Raw genomic sequence first — 26,993 nt, forward strand, 5'->3', positions numbered from 1 at the left:
TTATAATTGTCAACCCGCTATATCTGAAAGCAGGGATTCTGTAATAATTGTGTATTAACTTTTTGGAAGTTCTAAATGGAATGTTTTGTTGTGTATAATTTATCTCAGGTTAACTGCTGTTTCTACTGTTTTTACTGTTTGTGAACCGCTGTGAGTCGCCTTCGGGCTTGAGATACAGCGGTATATAAGCAAAGTAAATAAATAGATAAATAATTCTTGTAACGTTCTGGAATGTCTTTTATATCACAGAAATTTGTAGTAACTTAGATAGTTGTAAAAAAAGTTGTTTCCCTTTTCAACTTACAAAAGTACTAGATTATGTGATGCTTCCTTCAAACATGTGATGCTTCCTTCAAACTGGATGGCCTACGAGGTCTCTTCGAACTCTGTGATTCTATTATTCTAAACCCTGTATTTCCTCTCATGGTAGCTATTATTACAAACTGAGTGTCACATGGTAATGACTATGTTGTGAGCTTTCTCTGCTCAATTATCTTGATTGATGCGTGTGTGGCAGGAAAATGTAGAGTGACATGGTGTTATTTCACACCAACATGAAGGGTAGGGCTCCCTCTGAAAATACTACTAGGTCACACAGGGGGTCGTGGTCCTGAAGAAATGCCAGCTCCAAGATTACTGTCTTTGCAACCTGGAGAACGTTCAGGTTTCTGATACAGAGTTGTGATGAGCTTTCTTCACAGTCCTTTCATTTATTTTTTTATTTTTAGCTTACTTGACACTTTCAGTGTATAACTGCCTCAGAGGTCAGTTTGACCTGTGATGTATATGATATGTGTGAAGAAATTTTAAAATTGCACTGCATCACCAGGGAGGAGATGTTGTGCGACAACCAAGGACATGACTAAAGCACACTCAACATTTTCTCAAACAGCATGACAAAGACATCAGAATTAAGGCCTAGTGGAAAATGCATACTGTGTTCTCTTTAAGGATTTTAATTAGATATTAAAGATTTCTGCAAAGACAGTCATATAAAGCTGAATCCCAATTTAGTGTTGCATTCATGACCAAAAAAGTATGTAGTGAGATTATTGCACTCTTGTAAAATCTGGATTTTGTTGTTCTTTTTCTATCGATAGACTAGAACCGAAGAGACCAACATATAGCCTTTCTGTGAAAAGTCTTTTCATTAAGCATCTTTAATTGCCAGGTAAAACCCTAAGGGCACAAGATCCTATCTGATCTTGGAAGCTAAGTAGGGTTCACCTTGAATAGTACTTGGGGGGGGGGGGGGACTGCCAACAATTACTGTATGCTTTACTTCAAGGAACAAATGGATCAAACCATCCATGAATATTCCTCGCTTTTTAAAAAACCTACAAATGTATGACATTGCCATAAGTTGACAAGCGAGGCATATGGAGACACACATTTAAAGTCCTGCTTTAAAGGCATAGCATTTTTTTGGTTCCTCTAACCATTCTTATCATTGATTGATGATTAGAGTTAAGAATGAGGCTTTCTTTCATAGCTGAAGTAACAAGTAAGCCTTGTTCCTAAGGATATAGGCCTGTTGTTAGATACCTTCTTTTTGTTTTGTGTATGTGTGTCTTCAAGTTGCATTCAATTTATGATGACCCCAATCATTTCATAGAATTTGGGGCTATGGCCATTGATAGATCCCGGTGTATGCAATAGCAAAATTTAACATAAGTCAGAGTATTGACCTTCGGTTCCCATTGCAGCCCTTTTAAAGACTCCAAAAAAACAGCTCCAGAGAGATGGGGCATCCTCTGCTACCAGTTTCCAGACAGTTTGTAGGGCTGCCAGTAGGAAGTGAAAGGGAGACATTTCCATGATGTGCATCAGTATTATTCTGAATTTAGCTCAGTGATTCTGCAGTTTTGCAATAAACATTGATAAGACATCTCTAATTTAAGTACTTGTTTCTAAAATGATTTTGTTCTTATAGAAGTATGTTATTTTAAAGTACATAGAATCAGCTGCTAATTGCCACATTATGCCCTAATACCTTCAGACTTTTACAGAATGACCTGTCCTGAATTTAGAAACTGGTGGGGGTGATATTTCTAAGACTGAGGAAAGTATTAGAATGTCAATGTACACAATGTTCTTCAACTGATTTAATTGCATAGACAGGGAATGGGCATAAATGATTTGTCTCATCTTGTGAAACTGGACTGGATTTTATAAGTTCCAGCTACTCCCTAAAATTTTGTGCTCAAAGGTTTTTCTTTCTTTGAAATGAAGCTTTCAAAGTATTCCTTTTTAAGTAGTTTTACTTGCACAGTTATAATGTTCTTTATTCACAGAATATGACTCTAGTGAGTGGCATTGTCTTTTTTCACCACCACTGATCCTGTGCAAAGTTAATAACTTCCGGCATGGACAGCAAAAGAATTCAGTTGTTGATGTAATGGTCTGCTTTGTGACTGGCTGACATTGTGGGATCCTGGCCTTTGTTTTTATGTCTAGCTGACTGGCATTTATACATCTTCATAATTTTGTGCAAATTCTGCTTCAAAACATGACACTGGTAAGAGTTAAAAAAACCTTTAAAAATCTCAATTTTAGTTTCTTTCAACTCAAAAAAGCGAGGGAAAGAAAAAAAAGGAATGTGACAGCACTTTGAAGACTAATTGGTTATTATTTCTCTCCATTTCTCTTCCTCCTTTTTGAAATCTCAACTTGTTGCCTTCCTTCATTGCTCTCTGTTTCTTCTTTCAGACGAATGCAAGGTCACCTCTGGCATTAGAAAGCTTTGTCATGTAATATATATTTCCAGTGGGGTAAAGGTTTTCAGCTATTAGCTTCTTTCTGAAGGAGCTGGAGCCAGCTGCATGTTAAATTAAAGAGCAATGGCAAATTCAGTTGGCTGTGCCCTTCCATCAGAGAGTGTGGCAGAAAGGGAGATTATGAGAAACACATAATATTAGAAATACACTGCCTTCCCGGCACCACCACCACACACACAAATGTCATGTTCCTGGAATTTTATTTTGTTCAAAAGAGTCGCATTTTTCTCAGTGCTAGTGAAGAATCAGTTCTCTTAAATGTGGCAAGGACATTAACAGAAGGAGCAGCCAAAGGAATTGTATGGAATTTTGTGACTGGGGGGGGGGGGGGGGCAAAGGGTCAAACCCTTGTACCAGCAGGACTAAAGACCAATAGGTCGAAGGTTCAAATCCGGGGAAAGTGCAGATGAGCTCTCTTTTTCAGCTCCAGCTCCCCATGCAGGGACATGAGAGAAGCCTCCCACAAGGATGGTAAAACATCAAAAACATCCCAGCGTCCCCTTGGGCAATGTCCCTGCAGATGGCCAATTCTCTCACATCAGAAGCGACTTGCAGATTCACAAGTTGCTCCTGACACAAAAAAGAAAAGTGAGTATGGGAAACAGGTTGCGGACTTTGTCTGGAAAAAAAAAACTCAGCAGGAAGAACATGATAGTCTAATTGTCCTCGACCAGTTGCATTCTGGATGTGACAACCCCCATTATTTCTAACCAAGTGAATATGGAAAGCTGATCGGGGATCATGGGAATTGCAGTCCATATTCTATGGATGCTGCCAAATTGGGGAAGGCTGGGTCTCATGACTGCAGAATGAATATGGAAAAAATACAACAGCAGTACGCATTAATATTTGTACAACAACAAGGGGTTAGATATTTCTTTGAAAGGTCATGTAGATGCATTTGCAGATGCTGTTGGTAATTTTGTATTTAGCTGATGGGAAAGCATACATAAAAATATTTAATTGCATTGCCCATTTACTGTAATACCTGACTATATTTTTGCAGCACTTGTTCTTATTTTTTTCCCCCACTATGCTTTTCTGATACTTTTTTGCCTTTAATTTCATGAATTTCTGTCTTGTGTTTGTAGAACATAGAGATGAATGAGTGTGAAGGGTGCTAGTGTTTCTAGAGTGCCATTCCCGCTTTACCACTTTACATACAGTAAAAATAATGTGATGTCCACAAATCAATCCTAACATCTGTGAAGTACTGACTAAAATATAATAACATCAAGTATCCTTCAATAGAGGTGAGATTATGTGAGTAATTGAAATCCATTTTGAATTGAAATCCATACATTCCATACAAACAATATTTTAATAGAAATGAATGCAGAGACAGAGCCATTGTTGTTAATGCCAGTTTAATTTATTTTTATAATCGTTTCCTGTGATTGTTGTATTTAGAGTGGATTTGCAACACTCATGTAACTATACACCAGTGCATGTTATTTTTTATTCTACTGTCTTCTGTAATCATATAGATTTTGTAGGGTTTCTTGTGGTTTCAAATTTCTACAAAAGTAGTTTCACCAAAGATGAAAGTCAGGCAGAACAAACATGTTTGCATCAAATCAACAGAGCGTCAACTGCATCATTATCTTAAACTTGAGTGTCTGTCTCAATCCATTGTCTAAGCTTTTAGTTGCTACCATTCTTGTATTATTCTAAATTCCCATTGATGCAGAAACCTTTGTTACCAATGAGTGATTAGTGGCCCCCACAAAGTATAATCCAAAAAGGAATGTCAATCAGGACTTTATTGAGACTAGTTCAAATTACATCTGTAAACAGATGACAATCCTAGTTGTTACTTAAAAGTGATGAAATCTACATAATGTTTGCCTAGTCTTTTACTAATTCAGTTTGATATTCCATGGTCACGGCAACCCACAGTTATGCCAATGTGTCTAGGTGAGCTATTAATAGTTATTGTAGGACATTCTTATTCCTTTGAATTTTGGGCAGTCATGACAGCATGTTACAGAATAAAAAAACTAAGTCATTAGTTTTCTGTCCATGGATTGTGGATTGTAGACCTGAACACTCTAGAAGGGCAGGCCACACCACTCATACAGACAAGAAGAGAGAAGGAGAAAAGATGGAGACAGTCCCGTAACCAGGATTTCGTTTCGGGAGGGGGGGGGGTGTGTGATTTTTTTGGGGGGGGGGGGTTCGGGGGGGCTGAGTTTCGGGGGGGGGCTGAGTCTGAGTGAAAGAGGGTCTAGCCTAGCAAACCTTTTGTATCATTACCTCAATACTCCCATGCATATGGGATATATTGAGTATGGTGATCAGATCATGATATGAATAAACATAACAGTTTAAATAATGTGCCAGTAAGGCCTTTTCGTGAACCACCATCAGAATTTCAGGGGGGGGGGGGGGCTGAAGACCCTCAAGCCCCCCCCCCCCCCCGGCTACATGCCTGGATGGAGAAACATCATACAATGCAACCTGCATGTCTGTGGAACGGATATAAGCTAATGCACTTATTCACATTCAAAAATATGTTCCTTCTAGGCATTTCTAGGTCTTCCAGTGTAATTCTATGGAGTTTACTGTTATCTGCAGTTTGGTGTATCTGCAGTTTACTGTTATCTGCAGTTTGGTGAACTTTAGGAACGCATCCCCCACAAATAATGTATGAACAAAATATACAAGAGAGCAAACAGAAGATATAAGAGTGTCCATTTGTCTTTATTTAAATCTAATTTTGAAAATGAATTTGAAAGTAGGACCAGAACATTTGAAAGCCATCAGTTATTTTGACCAGATAGTAGGGCTTGTACCTGGGAGAATTGGGCCCAACTTCCTCCACCATAGAGTAGGCTTGGACCTGGATCGGTTTGACCGAAAGTGATTTGTAATATTCTGTGGTCCATTTCATTTAATCCCCAAAAAACAGAACAGGGAGGAGGGAACTGAAAAGCTGGTCAAAATGAACCAGAAGAGCCAGATTTGTCAGCTACTAGAGAGGATAGAGTTAAATCTGTTTTATACCTGAGGTAGGAGTCTGCCACAGGGCTCCTGGAGAACATCCTGCAGCGTCTTTTCTCCCTCCTCAGCAGCAGAAAAGTTCCCTAGGTTCCTCCTTCCAAGAGGGCTCTGCTGGGAACTCACTTTCCCAGCAGCACTTGCATGTGGCAGGCATTGAAAAGTCTCTGAGTTTCTCTCGGAACATGATTTGAGGTGAAGTTTCTCTTTCGTCTCTTTTACCCAGCCAATAAAAGGTCCGGTGGTGTCAATGTTCTGATTGGCTGAGAATGGATACAACCAACAACTACAATTCCCAGAACCCAGTCTTGCAATTTGTCTTATTTTAAAGCAATGTTCTAAAAAAACAGTAGATTGGTGAATTGTTCTGAAACTTGGCAGGCCTGCAGTTGTAAATGGGAACTAAAACTGAGGTAGGTTTCATGCAGATAGACCTTAAAATGACGGAGGATGTAATCTTTAAAGTTTTCCATGGTAGCCAATGGGTCGAATCTGCTGAATGAAAACAGCAACACTCCTCCCGATTCGAGTAACTTTCCGATAAACAGAGCTGAAAATGGATTCAGAAACGGCATGTCTTTTGGCTGAATTGGACAAGCCTTCATACCTCTTTGGCTTTAGGGAACCTTTTAGGAAGATTCTGAAGAACTGTACAAAATACTAGACATGTGTGTTGCAATAAATTAGAGTGACTACATCCATGTGACTGCAAGACTACTTACCACAAAATATATTAGCACTCAAGTGGGACATAGAGATCACTTTACGGCATTGTAATTGAAGTACATCCATGTCACAAAGAGTTGGTTGAAAGTACTAACATGGGACCAGCCACTAAGTAGCACATTTTATGAGCTCAGCAGAGTGCCTCATAATGCTTGTGTTTTCATGTACATGGGGTCCTAGGGATTCTATTGTTTGTAAAATTTTGGAAATGACTACCCAAGACCTGAGATGGTCTTCCTATCCACGACCTTTTATAAATGCAGTGTTACTTCAGTTGCCAGTTAATGCAGTAGTCCATTGGGGCAAAGCTAATAACCCAATTTCTTGTACTCCAAAAATAGATCTTCATTACTTAAAGATTAGGGAGAGTTCACCAAAGGCTGTGTTCTTCTGAGGTCTTACTTAGAAATAATTGCTAATTAAAATATTAGAAGGCATTCCCTTCAGTGTTCTCTGTACTCATGGATTAAATAACAAGGTACTCAAAATAGAAGAGCAGAAACCTACAAGGAATGGGGTGGAGGGGAAATGTGACATTTCATTTGCTTAAATGTGATACAACATTTAAAACAGGAAACTGTTGCAGTCTCCACTTATTTGTTTCTATAGGGCAGTACCAACCTCCATTATGGAGAATGATTATGCAGTAGAACAATGAAATCGTAAAAGTACAAATATCTGAAAACAAACACATGGTTATAACATATTAAAATAGAGCTATCAATGCAAAAATCAACATGTAGGTCACATTCAAAGCAAAAGTTTATGTGGGTGGGAGGAGGACTGGGGGAGCAGCTAAAACTCACCAAAATATAAAATAGGCATTCAAACTTTCAACATGTAATATAGATTGAAATAAAACTGGCCTAGGAAAACAACTGCTTATATCTTTATTTTCCTTATAAAACTTTATCCCCCAGAGATCATAGGATTCAAGCATACAAAAAATAGTATCAAAAACAAAAACATAAAAAGCCCCTAGAATAGGCTTTCAGATAGTTGCCAAAATGTATCAGGCAAATAATGATGATACTAGTATAAAGTTAGAAAAATATATCAGGAACTTCATATGGTAGGTGATGTTTCAGGTAGCTCCCTCAACCACTTTTGCATAGCTCCTTAGCCGGTCAGTGTTATCATTGTGTTGTCAAAGGCTTTCATGGCCTTTGACAACACAATAATAAATCACGGGGTTATTGTAAGTTTTCTGGGCTGTATGGCCATGTTCCAGAAATATTCTCTTGAACCAACCTAGACACAGCATATTATTTGAGAACACAGATATTCTGAACCACTCTAACACCACCATGTCAGGCTACACAGAGAAGCCATTGAAATCCACAAGCATGTGGACAACTTTAACAGAAAGGAGGAAAGCACGAAAATGAACAAAATTTGCTACCAGTATTTTAAAACACTCTAAAAACAGGGACATTCCAGACAGGAAACAATCAGGGCCAGCTAACACCTCCCAACAAATGATTTGCCCAGGCAGGAAGCAGACAGGCCTTGAAGCTACAAGGCTATGCAGTGCTAATCAAGGTGATTAATTTCAGCATTCACGCCCACCTCCAACAGACAAGAGTTCTTTCTCCCACATTGGACATTCCACAGATATATAAACCCCAATTGCCTAGTTTCCAACAGACCTGAAACCCCTGAGTATGCCTGCCAGAGATGTGGGCAAAACATCACGAGAGAATGCTTCTGGAACAAGGCCATATAGCCTGGAAAACTCACAGCAACCCAGTGTTATCACTGTTTGCCTCTTTTAACATGTGTCTTTTTGTGTATATTGTTGAGAACCTAAATCCATCTGAAATAAAATCTTCTGCATCTAATTCATTATTCTTATTATTGTTATTTTACAGTGGCCCACCCTCAGGAGCCTCCTCACTCCACAGAGAAGCCAGTCATCCACTGCCATAAATGTGGTGAGCCATGCAAAGGTGAAGTGCTTCGCGTCCAAGCCAGGCATTTTCACATCAAATGTTTCACCTGCAAAGGTATGTAATATCATTTTTTTACTGCAAGCCTGTCAATTGATCCATTGAGATTGTTTACCTCTCTTTATCCAGAGAACTTCATGTGGTCTTTTCCTCTTTGACTGTTCTTTATGGTTGTGCAGATGGGATCCAGTTCCTATGAAGATAAATCACAGAACAACCTCAAATGTATAATAGGGAGAGCTTGGAAAAATACTTTTGCATTATGATTCCTAGAATCCACCACACAGCATTTTAAGTAGCCATGTTTGCTTAGAATTCTGGGACATGTTGTCCAAATTAAGAAACAATTCCAATTTCAGATAATGAGGGAAGGATCACCACTCAAATCTTCAAATAATGGCATAATATGAAATAGAGAGATGTATTGTTGAAGACTGCTAATCCAGCTGTTGGGAAACGGTCAGTTGAGGTGGTTTTACACACTAGTCTGAGGTTACTCTTCCCACAAGGTTTGTTATGACAATAGATAATAGAATTAATGGAATAGACATGGCAGGAAAGAAATCATATCAATGAATCAATGGATTAATCACTCTTCATTGGTTTGTAATGAATGCTGTGTGATTGAAAGTAATGATGCTGTGGGAGGCATATTTTGGCACCTGGGGAAATAAATCAGCATCTTGATAACCATGCAAAGAAAATAGTCATTCTGCATTTCTTCAAGTATGGATTTCACATGGGTAGGTTTCATAGAAAATTGAGAGATTTTGTAAAACATTGGAAAGCTTCTTTTACTTCTGTTTTCCCCTCTGAAGCAATTGCAGATAATCCCTTCCTTCTGATTTTGTTCAATGGGCAGGTCACTTGTGATAGAGCAGGCCGACTAGCAAAAAAACAAAAACCCCAAACTCTTCTAATGTGTGTTGTCTCCATTTATACCATGCAAAGGGTCAGCAAAGAATATCAGATTAGTGATAACTCCAGGGCACCTCTTTCCCTGTCAATTCTGTTAAGTGTCAGAGTATTCATTTGGTCAAGAGCCTGTAGTGCATCATGCTGTGACAGCTATTTATTTACTTTATTTTTAATCCCACTTTTCCCCTTGATATAGGGACTAAAGGCAGCTAACAGCAAACATGACACAATACAAAACAGAGCAAATGCATAAAAATATTATATAGAATTGAAAAATAATTACATGTTTGCGTCATGGAACAGAAAAATATTAAAATATATTTACAACTACATTTTGAAAGTTCATACCCCCCCCCCCCCCAAATCCCACTCACACCATCCCATTTGCTTTTGTGTGCTCCCTGTATTTATTGTGAGGTATTACCATCATGCCTCACCACTCACTGTATTCTTCTCTGATGTAGAACCGCTCTGTTGAGAGTTACTTATAAAAGTCCTTGGCATTCTACGTGAGAATTGAGCTAAGTGATCTCTAGACCAGAACCACTCCATAGTCTTTTTGAACAGTTAATTATTTCTGTATGCTCTCCATTCAGTGCATACCATTCAATGCATTATCTCAGGGAGATATTCTTTTATTGTAGGGAGACTCCCATCCTCCATCTATAGTAGAATGCAACTCTTCCTCCAAGGAATATGTGCTGATGCCAGTGGGCTGAAATCCTGCCTTTCTGCCATAGATGGTGGTGGCCACCCATCCTTGCCAATTTGCAATTAACAGAGTGTTTGTGTGTGTGTGGGGGGGGGGGGGGAGATCCACTGCTCCCTTCTCTCCCTGACCCCTGTATCACCCCAAAATGTAGTGTAAAAGCCTTAGTATCACGGCCCAAGCCCTGTGCAAAGCTCCTGGTGTCTCAAAACGACACCAGGAGATTTGGACAAGCTTAGTGCTTTCCAGGTATTATTTTAACCAGGAATAAACCTCAATTTCTGGGTTTACTTTATTTATTTATTTTATTTATTTCGGGTACTACTACCCCACCCTTCTCAACCCCCTAAGGGGGACTCAGGGTGGCTTCCAACCGGCATACATTTGGTGCCTACAATTCAACACAATAAAATACATTGTAACAATAATTATAAACAGTTAAAACATTACATTAATACAATATTCCAAGTTACACTGCATTAACCTGTCGTTTGGACACGCCAGGCTAATGCACCCCCTACCCTGCATTAAATGGCAGCATAGATGGGGCCTAAGTCTTGCTCAAGTTCCAAAGAAACATTTTATTTAAACTGTAAGTCTTCTGAACATATATCTCACCCTCTCCCCTCTCTCGCCCCCCTCCCACGATTTTATGCTACATCCTCCCTCTATTGTTTCTCTTTATTTGTACATTAGAATGAGATATTGATATTCAGCAAAGGAGTGTCACTGACACAGCAGCTAAAATGTAGTTGTGGCTTGTGTTCATACATGATGGAGTGACCGTGGTTTGTAGGTCTATAGTCACGGGGAGCCGACTATAGACCTACAAGACCCCTGGCAGATCTTAGAGCACAGGCTCTAAGATCTGCCAGGGAGACCCTTTTCTCACTCCTGCCTCTGTCACAAGCATGGCTGGTGGGGACAAGAGAGAGGGCCTTCTCGGTGGTGGACCCCTGTCTCTCTTGAACTCTCTCTCCAGGGAGATTAGATTAACTCCCACACTGTCCATCTTCCATAAAGATTTGAAAACTTGGATGTTCCAATGTGTCTTTGAACAACTACAATTTAGCTCCTGATCAGGTCTGCCCAACCCGAATTTATGGTTTTGTTTTTTTCAGCACTTTCCCCAGCACTTTATTCCTGGCCCTAGCCCTATAGTCTGCATTTTGCAGACACCCCTGCCCCTGCCCCCCAAGTTTGACCATGCCCACTTTTTCTGGCAACTGGTTGTTGATGTCGGTTGATGTATTTTTAATGATGTTTTTATTTTTCTGGTTTTAATTGCTTTAATTATGTTGTTTATCTGTTATATGTTTTTAATTGTGTTTACTTTGTAATTTTGTCTATGTTAGGCTTGGTCACCATGTAAGCTACCCCAAGTTCCTCTATGGAGATTGTGGCAGAATATAAGAATAAGGTTATTGGGTGGTTGTAGGTTTTTTCGGGCTGTATGGCCATGGTCTAGAGGCATTGTCTCCTGTCTGCCCAACCCAAATTTATGGTTTTGTTTTTTTTCAGCACTTTCCCCAACACTTTATTCCCAGTCCTAGCCCTATAGTCTGCATTTTGCAGACACCCCTTATATAATAAGGTTATTATATAATTATAACGTTCAGATGCAGGATGGGTTTTCCGTTCCTCATGATCATAACCAGCATCCCACAAAATATTTTGATTTTGCATTCTCGGATATAACCTCTGCTTTTAGACTGTCAAATGCCATGATTGGGACAGGAACAAAGAAAATTAGTTGTATATGTGCATGTATATTCAGATGTCCATAGTTCAGATAGCATGATGACATTATGCTTTGGCTACTACAAATGATGAGTGAGCACATGCCCTTACTTTAGTTAACCCTCCATTCATTTTCTGTTTTTCTGCAATCAATATTTGGCATGACATACAAATTAGACAGAGGAACCTCTGAAGATGACAGCCACAGATGCAGGCAAAATTTTAGGAGCGAACGCAGCTGCAACATGACCATACAGCCTGAGAAACTCATACCCGTGTGTGTGTGTGTATTCAAATTAGTAAAATTATTACAACGGAAGGCTCTTACCTTGATTAAGTATATCTCTCCTTGTCTTTGTCTAAGTATTAAGTACCTAATTTGGTTCAAATTAGAAAGCAGAAGATGTCCCTGTCATTTTTCTTGATCTTTCTATTCTGGTTCTTAAATAAATTTGTAGGATGAAAGTGGTCTGTCTCTTCAGTCTCATTAGGTGTCTTCCTTTCCCCCCCAAATGCTTCTTTAAGTTGTCATTCAACAAGGTGATAGGAGGCCTGGAGATATCTCTGAATATTCTCATGCGGTGTTGTGGGGATGAAAGGATTTTTTTTATCAACTAAAGTGGAAATCATTGGCTTAAAATTCAATCACTTCCATACCACTAAATGGATAAGTGTTACATTTTCTACTTTGCAGAAAGTTTTGCATTTTGGGCTCTTTAGCTTGATTGTCAGAAATACAAGATTTTTTCTTCTAATATAGAGGTTTTTACATAATTATCTTGACTTACGTTACACATCACAATTCCCTCTTAGCATAGATTTATATTGAAATGTTACTTTGAACTACAACTCCAAATCACAGATTCATCACTGACTGTGCCAACAAGGTAATTCTAGAAACTGTTGTTGGGTGGTGGAGGAAGAACTATTGTTTTCAAGGTCTGATCTAGTTTGGCAGATCAAAATTGCGGAGTACAATTTTGGTCTCATTTGTACTATAATCTTTGATCTTGATAGTAGCCACAGTACTGAATGCCAAGAGTTATTTGCAGGAGAAGAAGCCTTGGGACAATGAAAGCAGATAAGAAGCTAGTCATAAGAATTTCAAAAATAAAAAACTCTATTAGATTGATGGACTGAAACAGAACAAGTTAAAGACATGATCAAATGGGCTGCAAATATTGGACATGTAATAAAAATAGAAGAATGGGAAAAATATGGAATCAAAAACTAAAATTCACCTACTCCTATGATCTAAAAAAAATTGGGACAAAATAATGTGCCATTGGTACATTACACGACAGAAGCTAGTGAAATGCTATCCAAATATTCAAAACAAATGTTGGAAATGCGAAGATCATAAAGGAACTTTCTTCCATATGTGGTGGACATGTAAAATAGCAAAGAAATATTGTAGAGAAATTCAAGAAAAATTCAGATGATGTTAGGCCAAAACCTGAATATTTCCTATTGGGCAATTTTAGACTTAGACATGGACAAAAAGAAAGATAGACTATTTAATTATTTAATGACGTCAGCTAGAATAACTTATGTTCGATACTGGAGAACAAAAAAAATCCTACAAAATATCAATGGATGTCTAAAATAATGGACATAATGAATAATGAAAGTCATTTTCTCTCACTTTTTTTCCCCTTTCTTTTTCTTCCTACCTTCCCTTCTCTCTTCCTCAGACATCTAGTAATTTCGGGTTATATATATACATATATACAATAAATTTATTTTTCCTTTTTATTATTATTAATCTATTCACAGTAGTATTCTCTCTTTCTATTCCCATTTCCCCTCCATGACCCCTCTTTCCTTTTATTAAGATACTGTAAATCTGTAACCAACAAAAAATTATTAATAAAAAAATGTCTTGTTTCTGTAAATGAATTGAGCAATCCTCACATATTTATGACACAGCTAGAGCAAAGGTTATAGGACCCTGTTGTCTTCTGCAACTAAAACTAAAGAACAGATGGGGAAATAGTGCTATCTAAACATCACAACATTTAATCAGCATGTGGTATAGTGTGTGTGTGGAAACAAATTGCATAAGGCAACCAATATGCTTTAATACTTTTATTAAACACATTGTACAATGTACTGTGTGTTTCTTTTATTTGTATCATACAATATGGTACTTATATTCTACTACGATTGTAAACCAGTACACTGTTTTATATTTTTGTTTTTTAACAGCTTCATTTATCAGAATTCCAAATAAAGTCATAGAAAAAAAATATAAAGACAAGGAGACAGTAATCCCGAAACCTTAGAAAATAACACCAAACAAAGCTAAACAATTTAAAAATGAGTTCTCTATCTTATTATTTTTATGTTTTAATGAAGATAACAAGCACATCTTGATTATTTCAATAGAACTTATGTTCAACATAGGAGTGTGTGTATACACACACACATACACATACTCCTACTTTGAATGTAAGTTCCATTAAAATAATCAAGATGTTCTTGTTATCTTTGTTAAAACATATTAGTATGGACACATTTATAATATAGACAGTATGTGTGACTCCGTGTTAGAAGCCGTTATAGATTTCAGGCAGTTGCTACTTGCAGACTTTCCCCATATACTGGCTGTCAAGGAACTAGCATTTGACTAGATTTGGGTTAGCTATTTTGACCTGCCTTACATCTCATATGTATTCCTGAATTCATTCTGGGGATCTTTCTGGAGAGTGACAATTACTTCTGTTCAGGTAACTGAGGGTTGTGCATTGTTCTTTTTTAACCTTGTTTTATTCTCACTGACTTTACCTAATATAATATTTCCTGGCATTGCTGTTTTGCTTAGAGTCTTTCCCATTATAGAATTCCATACCTGTCAGCAGCAAATGATTGGCCTTCTAGTACGTACTAGAATGCTCACTCTTTCCAACTTTGTGGGTAACTTGCATAGCAGCATATGGTTGTTGATGAAGATATTTATAAGCTGCTGACATATTAATCACTTGCAATATGAGCTGCCAACCTTAAGTCACATTGGTGAAGAGTAAATAACCTTTCTAACGGTAACAAACATTTAGAGGTGACTCTGCATTATTCCATTTCACTTCATTAGATTAAAACAAATTACAGCTAAAAAGCAATAATTGTGATAAACTAGTTTAAAAATTCCAGCTGTACAATCTTATTAAAATACCACTAATTTAAAGCAGTGTTTTAAAATGTGACGAAAGAGAATAAAAATTTAGCACATCCAAATGTAGTGATTTTAGCTAGGACCGTGGTTAGAGAGGTCCATGCCCGATGATCATCTGCTTAACCAGATCAGCCAAAACAGAGAAACATACTCCCTAGATTGAAGGCAACATCACAGAGTTTTATTACGGTTTGACCAAAAAGGATGCAAGTATAAGCAAGTTGCTTCAAAAGGTACAAGCACAAACTTACAGAGAAGAACATGGCATCTTATACAGTTTTGACAGCTATTCAGACTTCGTGTTCCCTCCTCTGATTGGCTGAAAAAGAGGCAGGCTAGGATCTGCCTTGATTAGCCAGGGTTCCCTTGATGTCATAGCCTTCAGGCAGCTATGCTATGGCAAGAAGAATGGTAGCTGGGGATTTGTCTGTTCAAGGAACCAATCCATCACAGAGATGCCCCTTGGGAGGGCATAGTCCATGAGGAAACAATGATGTGGATATGCAGACAAATCTCTGATTTACTCAAGTGTCCAGTTCCATGTGAGACAAAGATACAAGAGCGAAAAAACAAAGGTGGTGATATTGTCGAAGGCTTTCATGGATGGAATCTCTGGTTTGTTGTAGGTTTTTCAGGTTGTATGGCCATGTTCTAGAAGCATTCTCTCCTGAAGTTTTGCCTGCATCTGTAGCAAGCTTCCTCAGAGGATGCTTGCCACAGATGCAGGCAAAACATCAGGAGAGAATGCTTCTAGAATATGGCCATACAACCCGAAAAACCTACAACTACCTAAAGGTGGTGATTTTAGACAATCAAGGACTTGCCTGCTGGCATAGAAAGTTAATAAATGCTTATACAACTAAGCCCCCTCTTCTGCAGGAGAGGCAGACTCTCAGCCTCAGGTTGAATGGATAAACATCCTTAGCTTAATTTGTTGGTAAAGAGGATCATCTATCTACATATATACACAATGGTTCTGATAGTTATCTGGTTTGGGAAATGACTGGAGGGATCTTGGCCATGGTCCCCTTTCGCAAGGGATTATGCAAACTGGGACATGGAGAGTTGGCTGCTTTCAAGTTATATTGTGATACATATATTACAAACAGTTTCTACACTTCATCTGATAGGAATTGACACAGTACACAGTGTTTAAAAGATAGAAGTTATACAAAATCATCAAATTGATACATTTTATTATAGGGTTAGAACTGATAAGAGTTTGCAGGGTACAACTGCTGCTAAGTCAATTCTGGAACCTCTAAGCTTCAGCATTTCGCAACTGTGGATCTCTGGAAATGATTTTAATAAAAAAAGAAAATATCATATTATTTGCTTGATGCCCCTTGAAGAACTATAAATCATTTTGGGGTTGACTTGGTGTGGCTGTTGAAAGATCACTGCACACAACCAGTTAATCACTAAAGCATGTCTAAGGGGACATCATTCTACACTTTAGAATTAATGCAGTTTAACACCACTTTAACTGCAATGGCTCAATGCTATGGAATAATGGGAGTTGTAGTTTTACAAGGTCTTTACCCCTTTCTGCCAAAGAGTGCTAGTGCCTCACCAGACTACAAACTTCAAAATTTAATAGCATTCAGCCATGGCTGTTAGTGGTATCAAACTACATTAATTCTACAATGAAGATGCACACCAAGTAAAAAGGTCTACCTGCTGGAAAAAGGAGACCAGAGAGAGAAAAAACAATTCTAGCTTTCCGTAGAAGAGATTTTTCCTGTCTAGAAATGCCTACCAAGAAGGCCCTCTTGAATGCCCCCCCCCCCCCCCCCCCGCCTCCAGGTTTATGCTATTTTGACAAATGACTGCCATGTCTGTAACCTTTCTAAGAACTCCTAGTTGCTATCAGGGTTGTTGAAAGCTGTTCACTAGAACTGCATATTTTTCTGGATAGATTTTCCATTATTGGCAGTTGACAGACTCCTCTGATAGTCTGCCAGGTTTAGGATTTCTGGAAATAAGAACAGCTCTTTCTGAACACATAGTGTAAAGGCAAGTCTCTTCTAACAATTGTGATTTATTATATTAATTTTCAGCATGCACTGTGATTTTTAAAAACCAGATAGAAACATTTACTGTTTGAACAGTGATAGCATTTCAAAGTGTTTCTATAGAAAATCCTTCAATTTAAATAGTTAATTGCAGTGTTACTCAGCAATTCATAACCGAGGGGGCATCTACACTATAGAGCTTGATTTTGATGGGGAAGCTCTGGTTCCTTCTGCCGTTGTTAAAAGCCTTGAGGTTGCGCTGGACTCATTGCTGACGATGGAGGCCCAGATCACTGCCATAAGTAAGCAGGCCTTTTTTCATCTTCGCCAGGCAAGGAAATTGGCATCCTACCTTTTGGTAGAAGCATTGGCAATGGTAATCCACGCAACAGTCACCACTAGGTTGGACTATTGCAACACCTTATATGCTGGCCTTCCAAAGTCAACAACCCAGAAGATTCGGATGGTCCAAAATGCGGCGACCAGGCTGCTAGCGGGATCATCTATAAGATATCATATTACACCGATTCTGCAACAACTGCATTGGCTACCAATAGAACATCAGATCTCTTACAAGATACATTTAGAGCTCAAAATGGCCAAGGACCTTTATATCTTAGGGACTGCTTCATTCCTTTTTTCCATCAGTGGTTACCCCGATCCACCCAAGAAAATCTCCTATTTTCCAGGTGTACCTCTCCCTAGGGAGGTACACCTGGAAGCTAAAAGGCATAGAGCTTTTTCAACCTATGCTCCAATTCTGTGGAACTCATTGCCTCCATATGTTAGAGCAATGTCGGAGTTGCGACCTTTTGTAAAGGCGCTCAAGACCTGGCTGTTTGGTTGTGCATTTAAGTAAAGTGATCAGATCTAATTTGCCAAATAGTCACTGTTGAATGTTTTTATGTGGAATGTTTTTATATTGTGTAAATGCTATTTTAAATTGTAAGTCTCTCAGAGCACTTTGGTGGAGCGAGACTAATTAAGAAATGAAGTGAATCCTGGAATTTGTAGTTTGGTGAGGTACCATTGCTCTTTGGCAGAGAAGGTTAAAGACCTGTTAAACCACAACTCCATTGATTCCATATCATTTACTCATGGCAAATATAGTGCCAAACTTCATGAATTCTACTATCAAAGGGTGTATGCACCCTTTGATAGAAGTATGCACAAAAACACAATGTATATGTGCACAATCCTAATCCAAGATCTCCTGACATTTCCATTCTCCCTTTATGTGTGGAAGAATAATGTGTGGAGGAATAATCAAGAATGAGGCTTGTGGCGTTTGTATCACTGGAATAATCTGCTTTAGATTTTAGTTTGGAGTCTTGGGGAATTGTAATCCAAAGAGGTAACATTTCCAAGATCTTGGTCTAAACCATGTCTTCTCTTTGCTACTCAAATGGGTTTCTGACGATAGCTGAAGAATTTCTTCTTCTTCAGTGTTAATAATAAATCAATCATTAAACTTACTTAGACACCACTTACATATTTCATGTTTTATGATAGCCTCTGTTCCTTGATGCATTTCCTAACCATTCTCAATACCCATTGTACCCATTGAAAACCATTTGTGCCTGTTGTTATAGCTTTTAATGCAGTACTGCATGAGTGGAGAAGCTTTGACTATTTCTAGCTCCAACTGAATGCTGATAAAGAGCCAACTAGCTAGAAATAGTGGGTGCTTATCCTCAAGGAAATGAACTCTTTGTAATAATATGCAAAGAATCTCAGTAACTCAGCAACTGACAAAACCTGTATTTAGAAAAGGGGCAATGGATAGCTAGATTGAAGAAACACATTTTGAAGTCACCTAGCAGAAAACAGCAACAGCAAAAGTGCAATTCCCTGTCTGGGGAATAGGATTGCATTCATAAATATTCACAGTATTGGTTCCTACCTACCTATCTATCATCTATCTATCTATCTATCTATCTATCTATTTAAAAATTAAATTAGGTTTTAAAATAGTTGCACACTTCATATTATCCAAGAGCCCTTCCACACAGCCATATAACCCAGAATATCAAGGCAGATAATCCACAATATCTGCTTTGAACTGTGTTATATGAGTCCACACTACCATATAATCCAGTTCAATGTGGATTTTATACAGCTGTGTGGAAGGGGCCTAAGTTAAGAATATGTGTTTATAGCCTTTTTAAGGAGGGGGTGTGATCAAAGAATCTGGCATATGAATATGAATATCCAAAGATGTTCTCTCTACCTTAGGATCCCTGAAACCTGTGGCTAGTGGAACTTCAGGACAAATAGATGTCTCATGTTGGAATAGGAGAAAGTTGGATTTTTGTGTGAAGTGGCTGGACTCCTATCTCCACTCATTCTTGTTTAGTGATAGGGTTTACTGCCTGTATGTGTTGCAGCCCTTGCACAATGCTGGTTTAGCAAAAGACAGAAATAAGGAGAAGGGACTGAGAAGAGAGCCATTGAGTTTGTGCACTTGGATCCATTATGCCATTTGAAGCAAGATGGCAATTGCTGTGCCAGCATTTGATTTAGTAAGACTTTTTGCTGCACATGAAATGGCAGGATTAATAAGACTCCTGCTCTGTATATGTCTATGTGAGGCAACATGAGGTGACACATCCAAGAATATAGTTCTAGGTTGCAAAAAAAAACCCCAAAAAACCTGGTTAGCCATATTTTAGCCGAATTCCCTTGCTATCATTTTCAACAATCAGGCTGTGCTTGCTTTTGTGTGTTTTTTAAATTTTATTTTAGTTGTTAATTCATAATTCATGTTTTTATGTTGGGTTGTTTAAACTTTGTTAGTATGGATGCATTGTTGTTGTATTCGGGCATTGAATGTTTGCCTTTTATGTTTGGAATCCGCCCTGAGTCCCTTCGGGGAGATAGAATGGAATATAAATAAAGATGATGATGATGATTATTATTATTATTGCAGATCTAGTTCTGGCACATGCACATGGACACCACAATGGTTATCTGCCCTGTCTTTGTCACAGTGCAAAGACCCAACACTGTGACATTTCAAAGACTTGCCCACTGGTCTCAGAAATTTCACAGAATAGCAAGCAGCTGATCTGGAAACTCTGCCTGGAACATTTAATCTTTTGACGCTTGCTCTGTCACCAAGTTACAGCTTAGTAATAAAAGTGTGGCAAACAAGTTTTAAAAATGAGTTTTGTGGTGCTATGGAGATGTCATATTGGAAGAGCATGTTTTCCAGAGCCATATGCAAACAACATGAATTATAGTGTATTCAGCCTATAATACTGAATAAAAAACAATTCTCACTTTAAAAAATAAGTCCCTTCTTCTGCCCTCTGAAGAAAGTCACAAGACTTGATGGTGATCCCAAAATAGGATGAGCAAAATGTAGGAGCATGTGAAATAACAAACTGATTTCACTCCGCAACTACAAGGGTGTTAAACTTTATCCTTTCAAGACTGAAGTGAAGATACCATCGCTTATATAGGAAACCTCCCTTTCTTCTTTCTAATGGAATAAGAAAGAGTTATTTCTAATTTACTTTCTATGCAGGGACATGAGAGAAGCCTCCCACAAGGGTGGTAAAACATTAAAACATCCGGGCGTCCCCTGGGCAACGTCCTTGCAGACAGCCAATTCTCTCACACCAGAAGTGAAACCTAATCTCTTGAATTGTAGTCTAGCACTCAAAATACTATATCATGCTGGTGTTTCCACTTGGATATTTTGTACCCAAGTTTCATCTCAACCATAAACACAGCAAATAGACTTGGGTTAAGACTTTATTTGTCCATTTAATTGGTTTATGTTTAGCCTTATACTATTGTATGCAACATATATAATATCAGATGGAGTGGGAGGTGGCAAAGCATTAAAAAACCAAATATACAAGATTACCCATGCGTGTGAGAGTAGCCACATGTGTATATATATCTTACATTTATATCCTAGCTTCTTTATGTGAGCCCATAATAGCATAGATGGTCTTTTTCAGTTACCTTCATAACAACACTATGAAGTCAGCCAGTAAGTTTCATGGGTCTGTGGGGACTTGACAATCCCCATTCCCACTCTAACCACAACACTACACTGGCTTATGTATAATTGATTCACTTAATATCTGTATGTTCTGAACATTAGAAGAAAGCATTAAACCCACATAATGATTGATCTCCTGATGACAGGCCAAGACTATTAAAGCATTTTTTCGTCTTTTCCTGCATTAAAGGTAGAGGTAAATACTGGATCAAATCATTTTCATGGGAAGGTTATCCAGCTACTATCAACTTTTCTGCTTGGTAGTCCCACATCTAGTGCCTGGTACCCAGCAACCAACCTAAACAGTGAGCACAGGTTTATACCAATAGCTTTAGATTACCAGTAACTGCACTTGTGGATTATTCAAACTTCCATATTGTTCCTGCATATCTAGAGATGGAGTGAATTAGTGATTCGGCACTGTTCATCTGAAACTGTAATCTATTAATAGAGGGCATTTTTATATTAAAATCAGGAAAAGAGGAATCTGTCATCAAAGAGAAACCTAGTTCACAGCATTCTAGTGCAAAGTAGAATATCCTTATCGAATAATAAACCAACCATCTGTAGTCCAGCTTTGAGAAATGGGACAAGAATTTCCTTTGCATGAGGTACACATTCACTTGGCTTTCTTAGAATAAAAGTAGGGAAAGCACCTGGATTCATTCAGAAAAACATGGAGTTCTGATCATTATTTGATGAATACTCATTCTGAACAGTGTTTATAACTAATTATAGCACTACTTTTATTTGTAGGATTTCATATCAGTCATTGAATTTGATACTTTGAAATCAGTATGGGCTCATGAGTACAGTCTCCTGAGCGATGTCTTCAGACTTACTAGCACTCAACAACAAAATCAGAGGGCATTTACTCACAGGACATACAGCTCTTGATGTGGTGATATTGTTAGAGTAGAGAGGGAATTTCACAGGTTGAGAGCAGCCACAGAGAAGGCCATCTCTCCCACTAAATGCACCTGTGGTGCTGGTGAGACAGAGAGAAAGCCTTCCATTAAAGTCAGGCAGGTTTAAAGAAGGACATACGGTCTTTCAGATAATCTGGTCCAATTGATATGGTCATAACCAGCTCACTGAAATTTGCAAAGGGAGATATCAGGCAGGGCTGGGGACTGCATTTCATTTACAACTCACATTTTTGCTATCCTGCTGTATATTTTGAGTACAACCATTCTTATTCAGTGAGGATTTACAGAATTATTTTGTAATGGCAACATGAAATCACCCTATTCCTGCTTCTATTGACAGAAATTTTATTTGTGTAATGATCTCATTGCTTCCCATCCTTAAAGTGCTAGGACACAATTGTCTCTCTAGGTTGTTGTGAGTTTTCCGGGCAGTATGGCCATGTTCCAGAAGCATCTCTCCTGATATTTCGCTTGCATCTATGGCAGGCATCCCCAGAGGTTGTGAAGTCTAATTCAGTCATTTTTACTTCATAGCAGGAGTGCTCAAACTAAGGCCTAAGCCCTCCAAGGTCATTTACCCGGCCCTCACTCAGGGTCAACCTAAGTCTGAAATGACCTGAAAGCACACAACAACAACAACAACAACAATAACAATGCTATCTCATCAGCCAAAAGCAGGCCCACACTTCCAATTGAAATACTAATAAGTTTATATTTGTTAAAATTGTTCTTCATTTTAATTATTGTATTGTTTTAAGTGGGGGGGTTTTTTTTGCACTAAAAATAAGATATGTGCAGTGTGTATAGGAATTCATTCATGCTTTTTTCAAATTATAATCCAGCCCTCTAACAGTTTGAGAGATTGTGACCTGGCCCTCTGTTTAAAAATGAGGACCTCTGCTTTATAGGGTAGATTCTTCATTAATGACAGTATGATGTGCCTTGCTATGTTACTAAGTAGCATTTCAGTGAGATTTCTGTATTAAACCACAAGTGGATTGATTGTTCTGGTAACTATTAAAGTAAAATTCTCTTTTCCCATACCACTGGATGGTAGGCAAGGCATTATTAAAGCATCAATTAAAGTGAGGCGGCTGCGAGACATGCCATCACTAGTGGTTTAGAATAGCTTCCCCTCATATGGAAAGCATTTTTAATGTTGAGTGGTGGTAAACATGGAAACATGATCCAGTATCGTATATCACAAAGCCCTGGAATCTGGCATAAATAGGCACAAAATTGACATTTGCTGGCACATACTTCATCTTTGTTTCCCAAAGTATATTGATCTTATGGTGGTGAGCCACTGGAAACCAGTAGGTGCTGGTTTGTTTTGTTTTGTTTTTGCTTTGTGCAATTCATGAAACTCCTTATGCCTGGGACATGTTCTATATGACACTTAAGAGATGGCTCTTTGATTGATAATTTTAAAAATCAGCATTAACCAGCAAATTAAAATCATTTGGTAAAAAATTGGAAATGTTAAAGTAATCTGCAAGTTTGTGAAAAGATTGTACACATTTAATTTCTTAGCACTTATGAGGGACATTAATATAGCAGATCAACAGCTTTCCGATCCATAATTCAAAGCAACATTTTAAACTGGCATTAAATTCAGGGGGTATAGATATATAAGAAACAAATCTGAAAAATAGTTATGAGCCTGATAATAAATTGACACTCTGACTTCCAAGCCTTGTGTCATGTTTTAAACTAGACTCTAAGATGCAGTGAGGATTAAAAAGTGAATACCATTTATCAGAAGAGGCTTACCTTTCTCTGTCTTGCGTCATGATTGGCTGTCAATTAAATTCTTCTGAGGGCAGACTGTCTGGCACCATTATGAATCACTCAATATCTTTTAAAGGGTATTTATAAACAGGGTTGAACAGCAATTTCAGAAGGATGTACATCCTCTTAATTTCTAATACCTGGTTGCATTAGAAACATCATTACATTCTTTTTATATGAAAATTCTGAATCTTAGTGCCTCATAGGAGCTTTCTAAAAAGGAAGGTAACCAAACCTAAACTGACAGGTGAAAGGCCCAAATTCCTGTTTGATACAATCGTGGTGTGTTGCAGTGGGCAGGGGCTTCCATCTTGTACTACGGCTTGTAGTGGATTTGTGTTGTTTGCAATTTTGGGAATACATTGTCTTTTGTGTTAATGGGCAGAAGCTGCCATCTTCCTGCATTGGTTCCTAAACTTTTTTTGACCAGGGACCATTCTCAAACATTAGTATCAAAAGGGTTACAAATCAGTTTTTCGCCAACTTTAAATTTGGTTTGGTTATTGGGGGTGCTGATACAGAAAATTGCATTGGGTAGACCACATCAGCTCTAGTTTTCAATATAGGACATATGCCATCCAGTAGTCACTATCTGCTCATCCACAGAAAACCATATATAATAAGCCTTGGCACTATAAGACAGTTTCGCAAGATCAGTAGCTCTCATTGCAACAGTGTAGTAACTGAGAGGCAACGGGCCATATTTTAGTTCTTGTGGACCATGGAACACAGGTTGGGAACCACTGAAGGATAGTTCCAGGCCTCTCTTATAATTTGGACCAGACTTCCAGTAATGGTGGAAGAAAATGTCATATTATGTACAATCCATATATGCACTGGTAAAATTTTTGAGTCAAGGCCCTCACTGGAGCAATGTCCATAGCAACACCTCATGGTGAATCAAAAATGTAGGTGGCTATGTTGCTCTAAAACCATTTTTGCTCTTCTTTTTTGTACTGTAAGAATGTATCCCTGTTTTTCCCATGCTGGTTCTACTTCAGGTACCACATTTTCTGTTGCAGAAGTCATTCCCAGAAACACTTCTGTTTCACGAACAGAGGTGTATGTGTACACTGTGGTGATTGCATATACTCTCAGAAGGTTAGAAAATGCTTTGGGGACAGGATTTATTTATTTATTTATGATATTTCTATTCCACCTTTCTCAAGCCCAAAGGTGACTCAAGGTGGCTTACAAATTGGCAGCAATTTGGTGCCATATAAATCCACAATATACAATTAAAACATTTAAAACAGCAATCAATATAAAATCAATATAAATCAAAACAATACAAAACCCATTAAAACATATAATAACCAATGTCATCCTGTTGATGATGCTATTGCTCCCAGGGATTCAGCCCTATGAGCACTGGGTCCACTACTCCACTGCTCATAAGTAATGGCATCAATGGTAGATTATGGTTGATAACAACAGTGTGCCTTGATTCTTTATCCTGTTTACTCCCTTAGATATCCAAGGTCCTGTTAGATACAACCCTGTTTTCATCACAGAAAAAGGACATGTCTACATTGGTAGAAGAGAGGAGCTCTAACTAATCTAACTAATTTGTTGCATGATTTTAAATAATATTTTTGTTATATTTATATCCTGGAAAGACTGAATGGCCCAAAATCACCCAAAGATTTTCCTGTCTCACTAGGGAAGTGTACATGGAGCTCCTAAATTGGTACTCTACAAATGTACATTTGTTAGCAACGCACATTCAAAGTGGGGGAGCCCCCGGTGGCGTAGTGGGTTAAACCCCAGTGCCGGCAGGACTGAAGACCGACAGTCGCAGGTTCGAATCCGGGGAGAGGCGGATGAGCTCCCTCTATTAGCTCATGCGAGAACATGAGAGAAGCCTCCCACAAGGATGATAAAAACATCAAATCATCCAGGCGTCCCCTGGGTAACGTCCTTGCAGATGGCCAATTCTCTCACACCAGAAGCGACTTGCAGTTTCTCAAGTCGCTCCTGACACGACAAAAAAAATCAAAGTGGGAGGAATGTTCTATAAATGTATTACAATGGAATGTATTTGGGGTTGCCAGGCCTGTTTCAGGACTGCAAAGTGTTTGGCCTACAGGAGGTGAACAAGATTCTTGACTTTTTCAGGAAGTCTCTTTCTACCTTCCCCTCCCCACAGAGACACCAAACTTTGTGTGCATCTTTGAGTATTCCTTGCCAAAGAAAACCATATGAAACTCATTATGGTCACTGTAAATCAACAGGCAACTGGAAGGCACACACACAGTTTAAATGGCATGTACTTTAAATTTAGCAATTGCAAAGCATGTTAGGTGAAAATAGGGAGGCTTTTTATGGAACTTACAGAAGCATGAGTGGGAGTGAACTGGAGAATCCAACTTGCTAGTATCATGAGCAAAGGTCCAGACAGGTGATCTTAATGGGGATTAAACAAGATTATGACCTGAGACTGATCTCTTTAGTGCTTCTTTCACTCAGTGAAATGACTCTGATTTTGAGAGATGGATTACAAGGAGGCCCCAGGGATAGTAATTGGGCACCTTCAAAAACACAAAAGTATAGTAAAAGATCTATTGATCTCATTAGTACTTTATCCTTTTGATGATTTCTTAGACCCCTTTGACTTACTTAGTTTTACAAATTTAATCTATTTTCATTGAAAAAGATGAGGCTTAGTTTGCCATGTGTCAGAATATTGCATGTGGAGCAATATTATCATTATTATTGCAGTAGAGAGGGGGGGATGTGTTTCCTTTGGGATTGATTTCATTTTCGCAAATGAAGGAAAGTTCTACAGAAATTCATAAATTACATTAATATAACTTTATTTCTGAGTAAGTTCCATTGATCATATATGCCAGTCAAACCAAAGTTACACTGATATCTCCACAATCCCATAGTGGTTTTTGGAATGGCGTTTTAACTGTCTCCGTTTTATAAGATAAAATAGTTTAACACAGAGGTGGGTTTGTGCATAATCTCTCATCTGGTAGGCAACAGATTGTTATTGTGTACACAGGCTCATAGCCAGGATTTTAATTCGGGAAGGGGGGGGCTGAGTTTGATTCGAGGGGGCTGAGTGTGCGTGAAAGAGGGTCTACCCTAGCAAACCTTTTGTATCATTACCCCAATATCCCCATGCATATGGGATATATTGAGCATGGCAATCAGATCATGATATGAATAAACATAACAGCTTAAATAATGTACCAGTAAGGCCTTCTCGCGGACCACCATGAGAGTTTCGGGAGGGGGTGAAGC

At 38.4% G+C, this 26,993-nt stretch overlaps 1 protein-coding gene across 26 annotated transcripts in view; it reads left to right on the forward strand.

The window, feature by feature from the left end:
* Window positions 1-26,993, forward strand: part of ABLIM1 (actin binding LIM protein 1) — a 271,609-nt gene that overhangs the window by 117,194 nt on the left and 127,422 nt on the right. For all 26 annotated transcript variants that reach the window (XM_060768480.2, XM_060768478.2, XM_060768463.2 and 23 more), the window contains exon 2: window positions 8,375-8,509. In XM_060768480.2, the coding sequence (XP_060624463.1) occupies window positions 8,375-8,509 (135 nt within the window). The remainder of the gene's footprint in view (window positions 1-8,374; window positions 8,510-26,993) is intronic.

Source organism: Anolis sagrei, chromosome 3, assembly GCF_037176765.1.
Source record: "Anolis sagrei isolate rAnoSag1 chromosome 3, rAnoSag1.mat, whole genome shotgun sequence".
NCBI lineage: Eukaryota > Metazoa > Chordata > Lepidosauria > Squamata > Dactyloidae > Anolis > Anolis sagrei.